The sequence below is a fragment of the Strix aluco genome, chromosome 18 (genome assembly GCF_031877795.1).
Source record: "Strix aluco isolate bStrAlu1 chromosome 18, bStrAlu1.hap1, whole genome shotgun sequence".
NCBI lineage: Eukaryota > Metazoa > Chordata > Aves > Strigiformes > Strigidae > Strix > Strix aluco.
The window spans coordinates 15,149,982-15,164,700 of record NC_133948.1 but is presented as its reverse complement, the minus strand read 5'-3'; the positions used below and the strand labels follow the sequence as shown (position 1 = coordinate 15,164,700).

General features: G+C 62.3%; 1 protein-coding gene across 1 annotated transcript; it reads right to left on the bottom strand.

Moving 5' to 3' along the window:
* Nucleotides 1-2,517: 2,517 nt before the first annotated feature.
* Nucleotides 2,518-9,983, bottom strand: CABP7 (calcium binding protein 7). Its single transcript, XM_074843997.1, has 5 exons — nucleotides 9,468-9,983; nucleotides 6,116-6,259; nucleotides 4,527-4,639; nucleotides 3,824-3,977; nucleotides 2,518-3,698 (listed from the first exon to the last, which is right to left on the bottom strand). Exons 1-5 carry the CDS (start codon nucleotides 9,574-9,576, stop codon nucleotides 3,571-3,573), a joined length of 648 nt encoding a protein of 215 aa, XP_074700098.1. The 5' UTR covers nucleotides 9,577-9,983; the 3' UTR covers nucleotides 2,518-3,570.
* Nucleotides 9,984-14,719: the final 4,736 nt, after the last annotated feature.

Here is a 14,719-nt window from a genome sequence, read left to right as displayed (position 1 = left end):
CAGCGTGGTGTCAGGAGATGTAATGATGGCATGTATCACTGCCAGGGACGGGACACAGCCGGTGTGGGCTAACCTGGGGAAGAAAGGCCGTTTGCAGAGAGCTGCGCGGTGGGGAGGAAAATGCCGAAGCAGGACAGGGCTCTCGGCTCCCTCCCTGGCTCCCACGCAGCCCCCGGGGACAGGTGGCTGGTACCCGGCTCCCAAAGGATGCGCCGGGGATGTGCACGGCCCCGCGGGGCTCAGCGTCCTCGGCAGGTCCCCGGCGTCCCAGGGTGGGTGGTGAGGAGCTGCGGCCCGTTAGCGAGGGCACGAGCCAAAGTGCCTTTTATAGAGCAAGAGGAGGAGTAATTTATCGGGAAGCTTTTAGGGAAATGAGCAGCTCCTGGGCCCCTGCCAAGGCGTAGCCCTGCTGGGCTCTGCCCAGTGTCCTCTGGCAGCTCTTGCTGGGAGAGGGGGGGGACGGGGATGGGGATGGGCGTAGGAATGGGACCGGGGACAGGATGGGAAGGGGGATGGGGATGGAGATGGGAACAGGGATGAGGACAGGGCAGGGACAGGGATGGAAATAAGGATGGGAATGGGGATGGAGAGGATGGAGATGGGACAGGGATGAGGATGGGGAGAGGGAACAGGGGCAGGGATGAGGCTGAGACCATCCCACACTGCTTACAGCACCAGAGGGGGAAATAACCTCCACCAACTTCTTCCCTTCCTATCCCAAAACACTTCTCAGTGCTGCAGCAAGCTCAGCCCTGCAAACCTCCGCGGTTTTGCTCTGTCCGGCGGGGACCGACAGCAGCGCCCACCCAGGGTCCTTCTCCCTCCCACCTCCCCTCACCCACGGCAGCCCCGCACCTCCCCAGCACCTTCCCTCGTCCCGCCGCAGCGCTCGCCTACTAAGATTTTTTTTTTTCCCTTCCTAGCGAGCATTTAATTAAATTAGCGAGGAGCATCGCTGTCTCGCAGCAGCCGCAACGAGCCGTCCCCGGCTGCGGCAGAGCGGCGCGAGGCCGGCGCATGGGGGACACGGCCGGGACCCCGTGCTGCCCACCTGCAGCCCACTGCTCCTGACTCGGGACCTGCCGTCCCCAAACCTGCCTGAAGAAATCCGTCCCCCCAATTCCCGTTAAAATTAACTGAGCAGCTTTGAAAAGCTGAGCTTGGGGGAATCACATTATTCCTTTTATCTAATTTTTCTTTTATGTTATTGTATTTTCTAGCAAATTAAATTGTCCTCTTTTTCTTTTAGGCCCCCTTATGTTTATTCACAGCGTCTATAATAGACCTGGTTAAAAATATACATATATACACATCTCCGAGGCCACGTGTCTTCCTTTGGAAATGCCAGTTTATAAAAAATCAAAACTTTCTGTGGGGAGATGGATGAAATTTCATTACGGGTGCGGAGCTTCCCCCAATTTGCAAGGCAGCCGAAATGATTTCATTGCCGTGCAGCACTTCCCATTTTCATTTCTCATTTGGACGTTCAGTTCAATTTGTTTGATAAATTATACAAGATCAAAAAAAAAAAAAAACAAACCACCCCACACCCAAACCCCAAATCAATAAAAACGCAGCCGATTCCTCCTGGCATCCCAAAACCGGGGTGTCCCCCCGCTCAGGGCTGGGGAGGCCCGTCTGGAGGGTGGGAAACCTCGAGCAGGCGCAAGGAAACGTGTTTTCCCCCTGTGGGGGTCAAACAGGGCTCTGGGGAGCTGAAGGCTGGGGTTGCCCCAGCCCTGACGTCCCGGGGATGGTCCCCTCCAGCCCCGTTCCCCACAGGGGGGACCCCCCCAGCACCACCCACGGTAGAGTGCCACAGCCCTGCCTGATACACTCACAGCACCGAGAGCTTCCCCTGTTTTTATTTATTATTTTAATCTATTTGCCATTAAAAATGCATCACTTGGGGGCTTGGGGAGGACGATCCATTAGGCAGGCGTGGGCCCCCCCGAGCACACGCAGAGGTGATTGCCACGGCGGTTTGCATGAGCATGGCTGTGTTTTCATCAGCACCGGGGGGTTACACCTGGGCCAGACCCCACCGTGGTGTAAATCAGGAGTAACAGGCATGCTCCCCTTCCTGACAGCATTGAGGCAGGATCCCCAGCCTGGCCCAGGGACGTGACCCCCCTGGAGCCTCTCTGAGCCCCCCCCCCGTGCCCCTCTCTGTCATGGGCCAGATCCTGGCTCCCCCCAGATTTGCCATTAATCCAGGTGAAAGTGCTTTTGGGAAGGGGCTTACACCACGTGTTCTCCCCGTTGAGGCACTTCGTAAGGCAAATGGCCTCAAAACAGTCATCAGCTGCCAACATAAAATACCAGGGCACAGAGATGAGGAGGGGGGAATAAAACTGCTCTGTGTTTGCAGCGACCCCTGGGAAAGGGCAGGAGAGGGTCCATGGCAAGATCCACGGCCAGACTGGGGTAGGGTACACAGGAGTGTAACCCCCCGCCCTGGCACTGGCAGGAGCTGCTGGGAATGAGCTGGGTCCCCTCCAGCCCCAGGTCTATGTTGAGGGGCCATGGACCCCCGGCCACTGCCCACCTCTGTTGCCAGGAGGACTCATCCACACACTGTCAGCAGCTCAGCAGCACCCACGGGTGCTCCCATGGCCCTACACCCCCTTGGCACCCATCACCCTGCCCCATCACATCCCCCCGTGTGCCCCCCACATCGCCAGGAGCCCCAGCAGCCCAGAGCACTTCAGAAATCCCAGTTTTATTTCAGATCGGAAACAACCAACCAGGAAGAAAAAAAAAACAAAAAACAACCAAACCAAAAACAACTCCCAAAGAATGAGAAACGGCCCCAAATCCCAGTCCAGTGCCCAGGTGGGTGCTACATACAGGCCGGGGGGGGCTTGGGGGTGTGCAGGGCAGGTGGCCCCGGCCGGAGCGGGGTCCCCAGCCTCGGGGTCACTCCGGCTCTTCCCAGGAAGATCGGTTCAAGATGCATCAAGCGGGAGGTCAGCGACGTCCCCCCATCTGGCAGGTGGGGAAACCGAGGCACGGCACGGGGCCGGGGCGGGGGGGCAGGGGGGGTTGTGTGTGTGTGTGTGTGTGTGTGTGTGTGTGAAATCCAGCCCTTGGCAGGCAAGTCCATGCAAACGCTCCCATCTCTAGAAACCATCTCAGGCGCGTGTATTGCTTAGGGGATGATTTGGTTTTTATCATAAATATAGAGCTATAGACGCTAGTATCGGTGTATCCGACGGGATCCTATGCCCGCGGGGGCAATCTGCCCCCCGGCGCAGGGAGGGGGCAGCACACGGGGCTCCATGCACGTTACATGCACTTACGGTTTGGGTTTTTTTTCTGGCGAGGGTCTTTTCTGTGTGTGTTTGTGTGTCTTTATCAAAGTTCCCATGTTCTGCAAACAGCCATGCGATCGCATCGTCCCAGACAGCGGGGACCCGGCACGGGTCTTCCCCCCTCAGGTTTGCCCCCCTCCCGGGGGGGGATTTCTGCGTGTCTGATTTGAATATGGATATATATATCTCTCTATACTCCTCGCTACAGGTGTGGCTCCCCGTCGGTGGCCGGAGGCAGGCGCTCGGGGCGGCCCCGCTACTTCATGCCGCTGCGCAGCACCTGGTTGGCGGCGATGAGCATCACGCTGATGATGAAGGCGATGGCGAAGGCGCAGATGAGGCTCTTCCGCACACAGGTCTGCCGGATCTGCTGGCTGGAGCAGGCTGGGGGGAGAGCCGGGGGGTTACCCCAACGCCCCCCCACCCCGCCCTGTACCCCGGGTGCCATCCCCGTGGCGTTGGGGCTGTGAGGGGGGGGTGTTTGGCATCCCCAGGCGCCTGGCACTCACTCTCCACGTCGACGGGGCACTCCTCGGCCGTGCCCATGTGGCTCTCCTCCTCCGTCATGATGATGTTCTCGATGTCCTTCATGGAGAGGTGCTCGCAGAAGGTGTCGTACAGCAGCCGCTTCAGCTCGTCCACCGTCAGCTTCTGCATGTCGCACTGCGGGGAGCGGGCAGGGGGGCTCAGGCAGGGGCTGACCCCACAGGCAGGGGGGCACGGTGATGATGTGGGGTCCCCAGGCACCCTTGGGTGCTGTGTTTTTCCCCATTCTTGGCAGGGAAGGGTCTGGTGTCCTGCCAACCCCCCCAGCAGAGTGGGGCTGGCTGCGCCTGCGAGGGGCACCCGGTGGGTGCTCGCACCATCCACCACCCCGTGCCGTGGAGGGACAGAAAAGCTTCAGGCCAGTGTACCTGACCCTGACCCTGACCCTAATGCTTACACTAACCCTAACCTGGAGCCTGAGCCTGAGCTTGACCCTCACCCTAACCCCAACCCTGACCCTGACCCTAAACCTGATCCTAACCCTCATCCTAAACCTAACCCTGACTCCAACTCTAATCCTAACCCTTATACCAACCCTGACCCTGACCATAACCCCAACCCTAACCCCAACCTTGACCCTGACCCTGACCCCAAGCCGTCCCCCGGTGCTCTTGGTGTGGGTCCGGGGGTGCTGCCCCCCTGGGGGGAGGTTGGGGGGGTCCCTACCTTCCAGAAGACAGTGTCGAAGTCTGTGCCGTGGAACTTCTCCGGGATGCCCGAGGTGGACAGCTTGGGCCCCAGTAACGTCACAAACTCCTCAAAGTCCACCTGCCCGTCGCCTGCAGGACACAGAGGTGGCCGTCACCCCCTGCCCGGGCATGGGGGCACATGTGACACACACCCCCCCCAGGAGGGTCCCCATGGGGCTGCTTGAGGGGACACCCTGCCTGGAGTTGATGATGTTCAGATGTACCCCAACTCCTGCGCAGCCTGAGGGGGTCCTGCTCCAAGCCTCAGCATTTTTTTGGGGGACCCTCCTCCTGGGTTTGGCACTGCCTGGGGACACCCTGCTCTGGGATAGCCTGGGGGGGACCCTGCTCCTGGGCACAGCACTTGGGGGGCTCAGGCAGTGCCCAGAGTCCCCCTATCCCACCCAGGAGTCATTAACATCCACCCGCGATGGCCCAGGGCAGCAGCCGGTATTACGGGACCTTGGACTCTTGGACTTCACCAGCCAGGGACCCCCAAAGTGGCTGGGAACCCCCAATACCAACCAGGACCTTATGGCTGGTCAGGGACCCCCAAAACCAGTTGGGGACCCCAACACCAGCTGGGGACCTTCAGCAAAGTTAGGGGTCCCCCCACATTGGCCAAGATGCCCAACACTGACTGGGGTCCCCAGTGCCAGCCAGGACCCCAATGCCATCTGGAGAACCCCCAGTACTATCTGGAGACCCCCAAATGCTGGCTCAGAACCCTCAAAACCAACCAGGGCCCCCACACTTGGTGGGGACCTCCAACCAAGTTTGGGTTCCCCAACACCAGCTGGGATGCCCAACACTGGTTGGGGTCCCCAGTGCCAGCTGGGACCCTCAGTGCCATCTGGTGACCCCCAACACCATCCAGGACCCCAAACACCATTTGGAACCCCAATTCCAGCTGGGACCCCAATGCCTGTTGGGGACCCCCATGGTGGCTGTGACCCTGGGGGGGCTGGGAAGGGGCGGGGGCAGGGTGCCACGGGCTGGCCCTATCCTGCGGCTGCGGACGCTGGTGGCGGGGCTGTCAGGTCAGCACTAACGATGAGTAATGAAGGGAGCAGCAGCTTGGCAGTGCTGCCGGAAAGGCTTTTAAATGGGTGAAAAAAAGGAAACCAATAAATTAACAAGCTCTTTAAGGTCCGGGTGAGTGCGGGAGCGACAGGGACAGGCCGATGGTGGCAGCGAGTGCTGGAGATGCATGGCCAGCCTGCCCTGTTGGGTGCTGAGGGCATGGCCCAGGGTGCTGGATCCACCCCAGGGTGCAGGATCTGGCCCCGGCAGCCAGGTCCCAGCAGGTTTGCAGGGCCAGGAGAGGTGCCCACAAGCACTCCAGGATTGTTAAATCCTCCTAAACAAAGCTGCAGTGGCGATGATGATGATGATGATGAGCAGGAGACTCTGGGCATGAGGCAAAGCCTGGATCAGGCCCTCCTGCATCCCCCATCCCATGTCGGGTCCAGCAGCCATCAGCCAGTGGGGTAGAAATGGGGCAAATTGGGTGTTTCAGCAAAGCGGGGGGCAGGGGGTCCCCGTCCCGGGGCGCCGGGGTCCTACCGTCCATGTCGAGGCGCTGGATGATGACTTCCAGCTCCACCTCGTTGGGCATGTAGCCCAGGGAGCGCATGGCCGTGCCCAGCTCCTGCTTGGAGATGAAGCCGTTGCCATCCCGGTCGAACACCTTGAAGGCTTCGCGGATCTCTGCGGGGGGAGCGGGGGTGAGTCCGGCCGCCCCCCAGCCCCCGTCCCCACAGATCCCCCATGGGCAGCGCTGGTGGTCCCAAATGAACCACCCATCCCTCCAGCCATAGCAGGGTCCCCCTTACAGAGGGGAAACTGAGACACGGCAGGAGGGGCTGCCCCCCCCGTGGGGACCAGAGCCCCCGCAAGCAACACTCTGTGTCCTGGTGGGGAGTGTTATGGGCTGGGGTGTGGTGAGGGGTGGGTGATGGGTGTGCACTGGGGTGTGCTGGGGTCTGGGTGTTGGCGGGTGGGGGTAGTTGTGCAGGTGGAGGTACCGGGAGGGGTGTGCAAGGCAGCGCAGGTGTCTGTGCACACACACGCACAGTGACTCCAGCAGTGTGCACCCCACAACCTCCCCGAGAAGAGTCCGACCTCTCCGGGGGACACCAACGGACCCCAAGGTCTTTGCTCCAACTCCGGCCACCTGCTCGCAGCACCCACCCTGCCCTTGCCACTGCCCGGCCCTCCGCAGCTAAAAACCCGGATTCCTGCCCCAAAACCACCTTCCTTCGCCATGCCTGAGCTTGGGGTCCCCGCCAGGGTGGGGGTTGTGGGTAGGGAGACACCTCCCCCCACTGCTGCAGCACCCAGCTGGGAGCATCCCTGCGCCCTGGGTGCTGGCACGGGCAGGGTGCTGGGTGCCGGCTGTGCCAGCACCCACGTCTGTCCCTGGGGACTCTGCGCCCAGCCCGGGGTTGCAGGGTGGGTGCTGGAGCTCTGCCACGCTTCAGCCAAAAAATTACCAACTCTTGCCGGGGTCGCCTTGGGGTTCAGCCCTCGCCCCTGCAGAGGAAGATGGGATGGAGCGGGGAGAAAATGGGAGGATTTGGGGTTTCTGGGTCAAAATGAGCCCCTGAGATGTGGGGGAAGATCCCTGCGGGGTGACAGTGGGGAAACTGAGGCACGGCACTTGCCACGCCGCGTGGCTATCGCCCACCCAAAAGCCTCGCGGTGCCCATCGGCTCCATCCCGCCTCCCGCCACGCTTGGGACTTTGCTCCTTTTGGGGGGAATTTCTGCCTTTTTGATGCCCCTCAACACGTGGAGCTGGAACCAGGCTGATGGGAAAGAAGGGACCGGGCGAGTTGGTACCGGGAGCACCGGGAAGCCGGGCCGGGGTGTCGGTGCCTTTTCTTCTGCAGGCGGCAAAGCTGCCAGTGCCGGGCGGCAGAACCGCGCGGGTCGGCCAGCAGCCGGAGGGCTTCGTGTTGGAGCAGCCGACCGGGAGAAACTGGGGCTCAGAACTTTGGGTTTGGGGGTTAAAACCCACATAGGGTTGTGCTAGTGATCCCCAGTGCTTGGGGACATCCCTGCCTGGATGATGGCCCATCGGTGACATCTTCTGAGGTGTTTTGGGGGAGTTTCGGGGGGTTTTGGCCTACCAGGCTGATGGGTGAAGCTTCTCCATGACCAGCATCCCTGTCTGGGCAGGGGGATGCTCCTGGTTCCCTCTGCGCTCCCGGGGAGCCCCGCTCTGGTCCAGACACCCCCAAAATTCATCCTTTACAGATGCTCATCCCCGACCACACAAAGGTGGTTCCCCATCGCCCAGCTCAGGGTGTTGGGGGGACGACAAGGCCATGTCTCAACACTGGCCAAACTGGGGTCCCAGCAAGTGTCCCCCCCCATGTGGGGCACCCCGATCCTCCCCAGCCGAGCCAGTGGCACCCTGCCCTGGTTTGCACCCCTGCACCTTCTGAGCCCAAGTGCGGAGCCCCGAGGGGCTGCTGCGGGGCCGGGAGGGCGGCTGGGTGTCACAGACGTCCCCCTAAACGCACACAACCACCTCACACACACACACACACACCCCCGTGCCGTGCCGCTGTACTTGTGCGTGCGCACGCGCCCCTTGCACAGATGCCGGACTCGTGCGTGCGCCCGCGCGGGCACACACACAGCCAGAGCGCAGCGAGGTGCTTGTGCATGCACACCCCGCCTTGCAGCGATGCTGTACTTGTGCACACACACACACACACACACACACACACACGCTCTGCAGCAGGGCTGTGCGTATGAACCCATCCGGCTCTGGCGCTGTCCGTGTGTGCGCACACACCCTGCAGTGGGGCTGTACATGTGCACACGCGCGCTGCAGTGGTGTGTGTACACACACACACACACACACCCTGCAGCGCGTGTGCATGAAGCCGTGCGAGCACACGCATGCAGCGGGGCTGTACGTGGACACACGCGTGCACACACGCACAACCCTGCAGTGAGGCTGTAAACGGGCACATCAGCACACACAGCCTGCAGGGCTGTGCGCACACACGCACACACGCACACTCACACTCTTGCACACCCGCTGTGAGCCTGTCACCCCCCCCACCTGGGGCTCCTGGCCAGGCTTTGGAGCAGGAGCCCCTCACCCCCTGCCTCAAGCCTCGGGGCTCCGTGCCTCAGTTTCCCCACGGGGAGTCCCCAGGCCCGATGCCGACCCCCCCACACCCTCTCCCGGGCCGTGCCTCAGTTTCCCTTGCAGTGCCAGTGCCGGCTCGGGGGGGGGGGGGGCTGGGGGCCATGGGTGCTGCTTTCCCCAGCAGAGCGGGGCTCCCCGGGGACACCCCGAGCCGGGGGGTACCGGTAGCGTCCGTCCCGCCGCCCCGGCAAACTTTTGGGGTGGAAAAAGCCATTCTGGCGCTAGCGAGCTGAGACCGGTGCCGCTCATCGCACGGGTGGGCAGACACCCCCCCCCCCGCCCCGGCGGCCGCTCCTCCCGACCAGAGCCCGGTGGCATCGGGGCTGCGTGGGGCCGCCGTGACCTGGGTGGGGTGACCCGGGTGACAGCCGCCCCCAGGGCCCCCCGCGCCGCCAGCCACTGTCATATTATGACAGCGGGGAGGGTGGCCCCGCCACGCCGGGGGGGTCCGGCCCCGCGCCGCCACCGCCGGTCCCTGCTGTGTCATATTGTCACAACGGCGACACCGGGGCCGGGACCCCCCCCCGCCCCGCAACACTCCCCCCCCCCCGCTGGCCGGCTCTCTCCCACGCTTTCCTTCCTCCCCTCCTCCTCCTCCTCCCCATCCATCCATCCATCCATCCGCATCCCGCTCGCCTTCAACATCCCCACGGCGCCGGGGCGGGGGGGCCGCGCACCCCAACCCCCCCGCACCCCACATGGGATGACACCCCCCCCCCCAGCCCCCCCCGCCCCCCGGCCCGCTCACCCTCCAGCTCGTCCTCGGGGATCTCCACGGGGTGCTGCTCGGCGAGGATGTTGGGGATGGTGTAGATCCCCCGGTACATCAAAGCCGCCGTCACCGGGTGGAAAGGCATCTTCGGGGCTTCCCAAAAGCCAAAGTTTAAACCCAAATCTCCTCGGGGGAAAGGGGGGGTTCCCCAGCCGGTACCGGGGTACGCTAAGAACAAGTTGCCGGTGCCCGCCGCCCCCCGCCCGGCACCCACCGGCTAGAGGGGGCCAGGGCGGGCGGGCGCTCCCCGTCCTCCGGGGCCGGCGGCGGGACGGGGCTGGCGGCGGAGCCCCTCACCGGGGAGTCAGGGCGCCGGGGGGGTCCGCGCCGGAGGAGGCTGGGGGCGGCCCGGTTCCCCCGCGCACATGCCCGCCCGAAGTGGAAACGGGAGGCGAGAGCATCCAGGCACCGGCTAAATCCCGGCGGCGGCGGCGGCGGCGGGGGGGACGGGGCTGGCCATGCCGCTCCGGGGCCCCCCCTCCGCCAGCCCCGGGCCGCTCACAGCCCCCGGGGGGCCGCTGCCGCCGGGCCACGCTCCCCGGCGGGGCCCGGCATAGCGGGGCCGAGGCCGAGGGCGGCCTCTTCTTCCTCCTCCTCCCTCCTCCTCCTCCTCTTCTTCCTCCCCCGCTAAGTGTCCCGGGCAGGGCCGGGGCTCGGCTCCCCGCCGCTGGCTCAGCCCCCGGCGCCGCGCACACGCTCCCCCCCCGCCGCCGCCGGCAGACGGAGCATCCTCGGCCGCGGCCCCGGGGAAGCGGCGGCGGAATCCGGGGAGAAGCGGCGGGGCCGGGCGGGTTTTGAACGGTCCCGCCTGGCAAATGGGGCTGGGGGCGGGGGGGGGGCGGGGGGGTGGTGCCTCCCCCCCGGGTTGGAGGGGGGGGTAAGGGGGAGGGGGGGAGTTGCGGCAAAGAGGGTGTCACAGCCACCCGTGAGCGTCCCGGGCCCGATCCTGCCCCGGGGGGGGGCTGGCGGAGGAGCGGAGCACCCGGCCGGGGTGGGTGCTCGGGGGGTGCCGGTTGGTGGAGAACGGCAGCCCCGGTGCCAGCGCCAGAGATGGTGGGTCCCTGTAGCACCCCCTGCCCGGGCCGTCGTCACCCCGAGGTCCTCACAGACAGCACCCCAGGCCACCACCCCCCCCCAAGCCCCTGCACACAGCACCCTGCGCCAGCGCAGCCGTCACCGCAAGGTCCCCACGCGTGGCACCCATGCCCGGGCACTTGTCACCCCGAGGTCCCCGTGCTTGGCACCCCAAGCCACCAGCACCCCCAGGTCCCTGCACACAGCACCCTGGGCCAGGGTGGGTGTCACCCGCAGGTCCCCAGGGGGCTGCGGGGTGGCAGGGCCACCACGGCCAGACCTCCTGCTCCCGCACTGAGGCAAAAATGAGCCTTGGAAGAAGAGCGAAGCAGGGCCGAGAGCCTCCGTCCCTGCGTCCAGTCGCCCCCGGCTTCCCCCTGAGCCCTGATCACATTTTTGACCTTATTTCTCACTTTGTCACAGTCGGGCTCACACGCCGGGGTGGGTCCCCGCTGTGCCACGTCCCTGCATAATCCGTGGCACCCGTCTGCGCCCCGGTACCCGGGCAGGGATGCTGCCCAGGATCTGGGACCCCTCTCCTCTCAAGTGCCACCATCAGCCTCGCCTGGAGTGTCTCCCTGAGTGGGGGTGGCCCCGGCAGACCCCAGCCCGTTGGGAGATTGGGGTCACGGTGTCCCCCGTGCCTGGGTGGCACCTCTCTGGCCGGGCATGGTGGTGTGGGGAGGCTGCCAAAGCCCCGGCTCCCTGCTGGGGGCTGCCTTTGGAGGTGCTGTGGTGGGAGGGAAGGGGTTGGGGACAAGGGGAAAAATGTCCCCAGAGCCATAACGGGGTGGGAGAGAGGAAGGGGGACGGCTGGCACCTCTCAGGTGTTCACCTGAACCCCCAGGTTGCTCGAGAGAGATGGGGAAACTGAGGCACAGCTGGACAGGCTCGAGATGTGCTTCTCATGTTGGGACTGTCACGAGAACCCCCAAAATATCAGCATCGGGTTCCTGCCGCTCCAACCCCTTCATCAAAAATCCCCCCTGGGACCCCGCAGCTGCCCCGGCCACGTGCTCAGGCTCGACCGTTGCCTCATTCGGTCCAACGCCACCAGGGATTTGGGGGCAGGTGACAGCTCCAACCTGTCCCTGCACTAAAACCCCCCACTCCGGTGGGAGCCTCGGCCGGGACCCCACACCGGGCTCCCCAAAACCCATCGCCCTTCCCCAGCCGCCTCCCGGCCTCGCTGCCTGAGCAGCCGCCGGTTGATTTTAGCCAGCTGGGGTCCCCTTTAAGCTATTTTTTAGCTGGGAAAAATTTCTTTCTCCGGCAGCAGAAAAGCACCACGGCCGCGTTCCCGAGCTGGGGAATTTCAGGGATGATCAAATCCCCGCTGCTGCGGGGTGCCGGCTCCCAGGGCAGGATCCTTCCTCCCGGGATGGTCACGGCTCAGGGGTGGCTTTTTCCAGCTCTGATAAAACTTCATCCTTCACTGGGGCTCGGGATGGTGCTGGGGCACACGGACCTGCGCCCCATGGGGAGTCTCCAGTGTCTAATACTGCGGTTGAGCTCACAGCACAGCCCTGAGGGAGACGATGCTGATAATATAAGGTACTTTTGGGGATAAAAAAAGCCCAAAAAGGCACAGAAGCCTAATTGAAAATCTCCTTTTCTCTTAGTGGATCAATATGCTCCTTAATGTTAACAAAGTTGCCCTCCCAATTAATTCTCTGTTTGCCCACCGGAGGCCCTGGGGTGGAAACTCATTAATTTCCCACCACCCAAACCCCAGCGGGAATAACACCGCAAATTTCTGGGCTTTTCCCCACAAATCCCCGCAGGAGATCTCTGCGCTCAGCAGCAACAGGGACCTGTCGGAGCATCCTTCCCCGTGGATGGGGGAGGCAGCCGGTCCAGCCCAGCGCCTGCTGCTTCATCCCTGGGGATGGAGGGCGTGAGCACGAGGCGGCACGGGGGAAAACTGAGAATTAAACAACAGCTTAATTGCATCTGAAGTTGAGCTTGGTTTTTTCTTCATTAGGGATCACCGGCGGAGCGCGCTCAGTGTTTTCCCTGAGCTCAGCTGGAGACCCCTCTCCTGCAGGGCTGCACCCCTCCCTCTCTTCCTCGTGGGATGAAGGCTGGGACCTTCCCCCGGTACCGTCTGCGCCATCGCCCACTGCTCTGCCCCGCAGCCCCTCTGCTTCAATTTCCTCACTTATTTTGGGGTGAGAAGCTCTGAATTGGTTTCCTCAGACCTCAATCCTGAGATGATAGAGTGGAGGCAGCGGCATCCCCAAACCCCAGGGATTTCAGCTTAAAATTCCAGCCACAGCCAGGTGATTTACACGTTTCCCATACTGTTGGGACACTGCAAATGTTCCTCTTCATAATTCCTCCATTATTAGCAGTTTCTCTTCACAATTCTCCCTTTATTTTATTAGGGGCTCAGGCCAGCCTTGCCAGCAGGTCAGTGTCACCTCTCCTCCCCATCCCTTCATCCCTCCTGTGACGGCAGCACCTTCCTGACACTCTCGAGTGGTACCCTAATTAGCTGATGCCACTAATGAGGTGGGAGAAGCACGATCCAGGCCTGGTGTTTTGCATCTTATTTGTAGCTTTGTGAGGCTCTTGCTCTCAAGAGCGCTTGCTCCGGGGTTTGCATCCCAACATCATCGTCTTTATTTCACCCAGGAAGATTGGGGGGGGGAAATTAAAAGGAATAAAGCCTTGCTGGCACAGAGATGGTGCTGATTTATCTTTAATTTAATCTTCTCCTCCTCATTTATTACTGCGCCTGCTTTCTCAGCCTCCCCTGGCAGGGCTGAGCTGCCCTTCTCCCTCCCTGCCGTCCCCCTGCCCAGCTCCTGCGCTGGATCCTCTCCCCGTGCTGAGCGGATCCTTCCAGCTCCGTTTATCCAGGTGTTTGCAAGTTCAGTCTCTGCCACGTCCCCCAGTTGAAATTCCCATTGTCCTTGTGGAGGAGAGAGGGAACTGGAAGGGATGGAATGGGGATGGGCATGGGATGGGGACCCCTCACAGGAGTGGGGATGGAATGGGATAGGGATCCCTTAGAGATGGGGATGGGGATGAGAATAGGCTTGAGGATCACTCACAGGGATAGGGATGGGGATAAGGATGGGGATGGGGATGGAGATCCCTCACAGGGATGGGGATGAGGATGGGAATGGGGATGAGGATGAGGATGGGGATGAGGATAGGGTTGAGGATCACTCACAGGGATGGGGATGAGGATAGGAAAGTTCACAGGGATGAGGAAACCTGGCAGGAATGGGATGGTGCAAACCTGGGCTGGGTGCCCTCAAATCTCCCAGGACAACCCCACAGGTAACTCACCCCTGGGCAGTGTGAAAATGCTGGGGGGCTGTGACACCACAGTGTCCTTTGGGATGTAACATCACTCACGCTGAGCACAGGGAGGGGACATGAGTGGTCCAGGGTGGCCACTGTGTCATTTTAAAGTCACCCGCTGGCACTGAGCCCTCGGAGGCGCCAGAGGCATCAATCTCCCAGGGCCGGTGCTGTCAGCTGGGTATTTAGTGAAATGTTTCTTAAATGAATGCTTGATGGAAGAAGAGGGATGGCTGCAACGTACTGAGCTGCAAGGTTGTCCCTGCTGCCACGCCGGCTGCCAGCTTCCAGCACCTGGTGGGGGGTGACTGCAATAACCCACCGGGGAGGTTTGGGACCTGCTACCCGGTGACCGTTCCGTCGTGGGGATGTATTTCAGAGTAAATCACACCCGTGATGGGGGAAACACTGGGCAAAGCTCCAGGCAGCTGGTGCAGGTGAGGAGGGAAAGGAGGACGGGAAAGGCTTTGAGACCCCCATTTAATTTGGGGAAAGTGGGGAAATAGCCCCTCTGTGGGATGAGGCAAGACTTCTGCTTCAACTTAATTTTTCTTTATGAAAACTGTGAAAAACTGAAATGAGCCTGTTCTTATCCCTCCAAGCGGATGCAGCCCGGGATGCTGAGGGCAGTGGTGACTCCACTTGCTCCTGCCAAAAGACTGAGCAGGTAGACAACTCCCAGAGACCTCAGTCAAGGACCTTCTTAAACTCATTAACAGCATAAAAAAGGATCCATGAGAAGGGAAGCCTGCCCAGGAAGGAGTGCAGTAGCACAGGGTGGGATCCAGCTTTTTGAAAGGGGCACACAAGAGGGGAGCAAAGGCAGAGCTCGGCCCCAG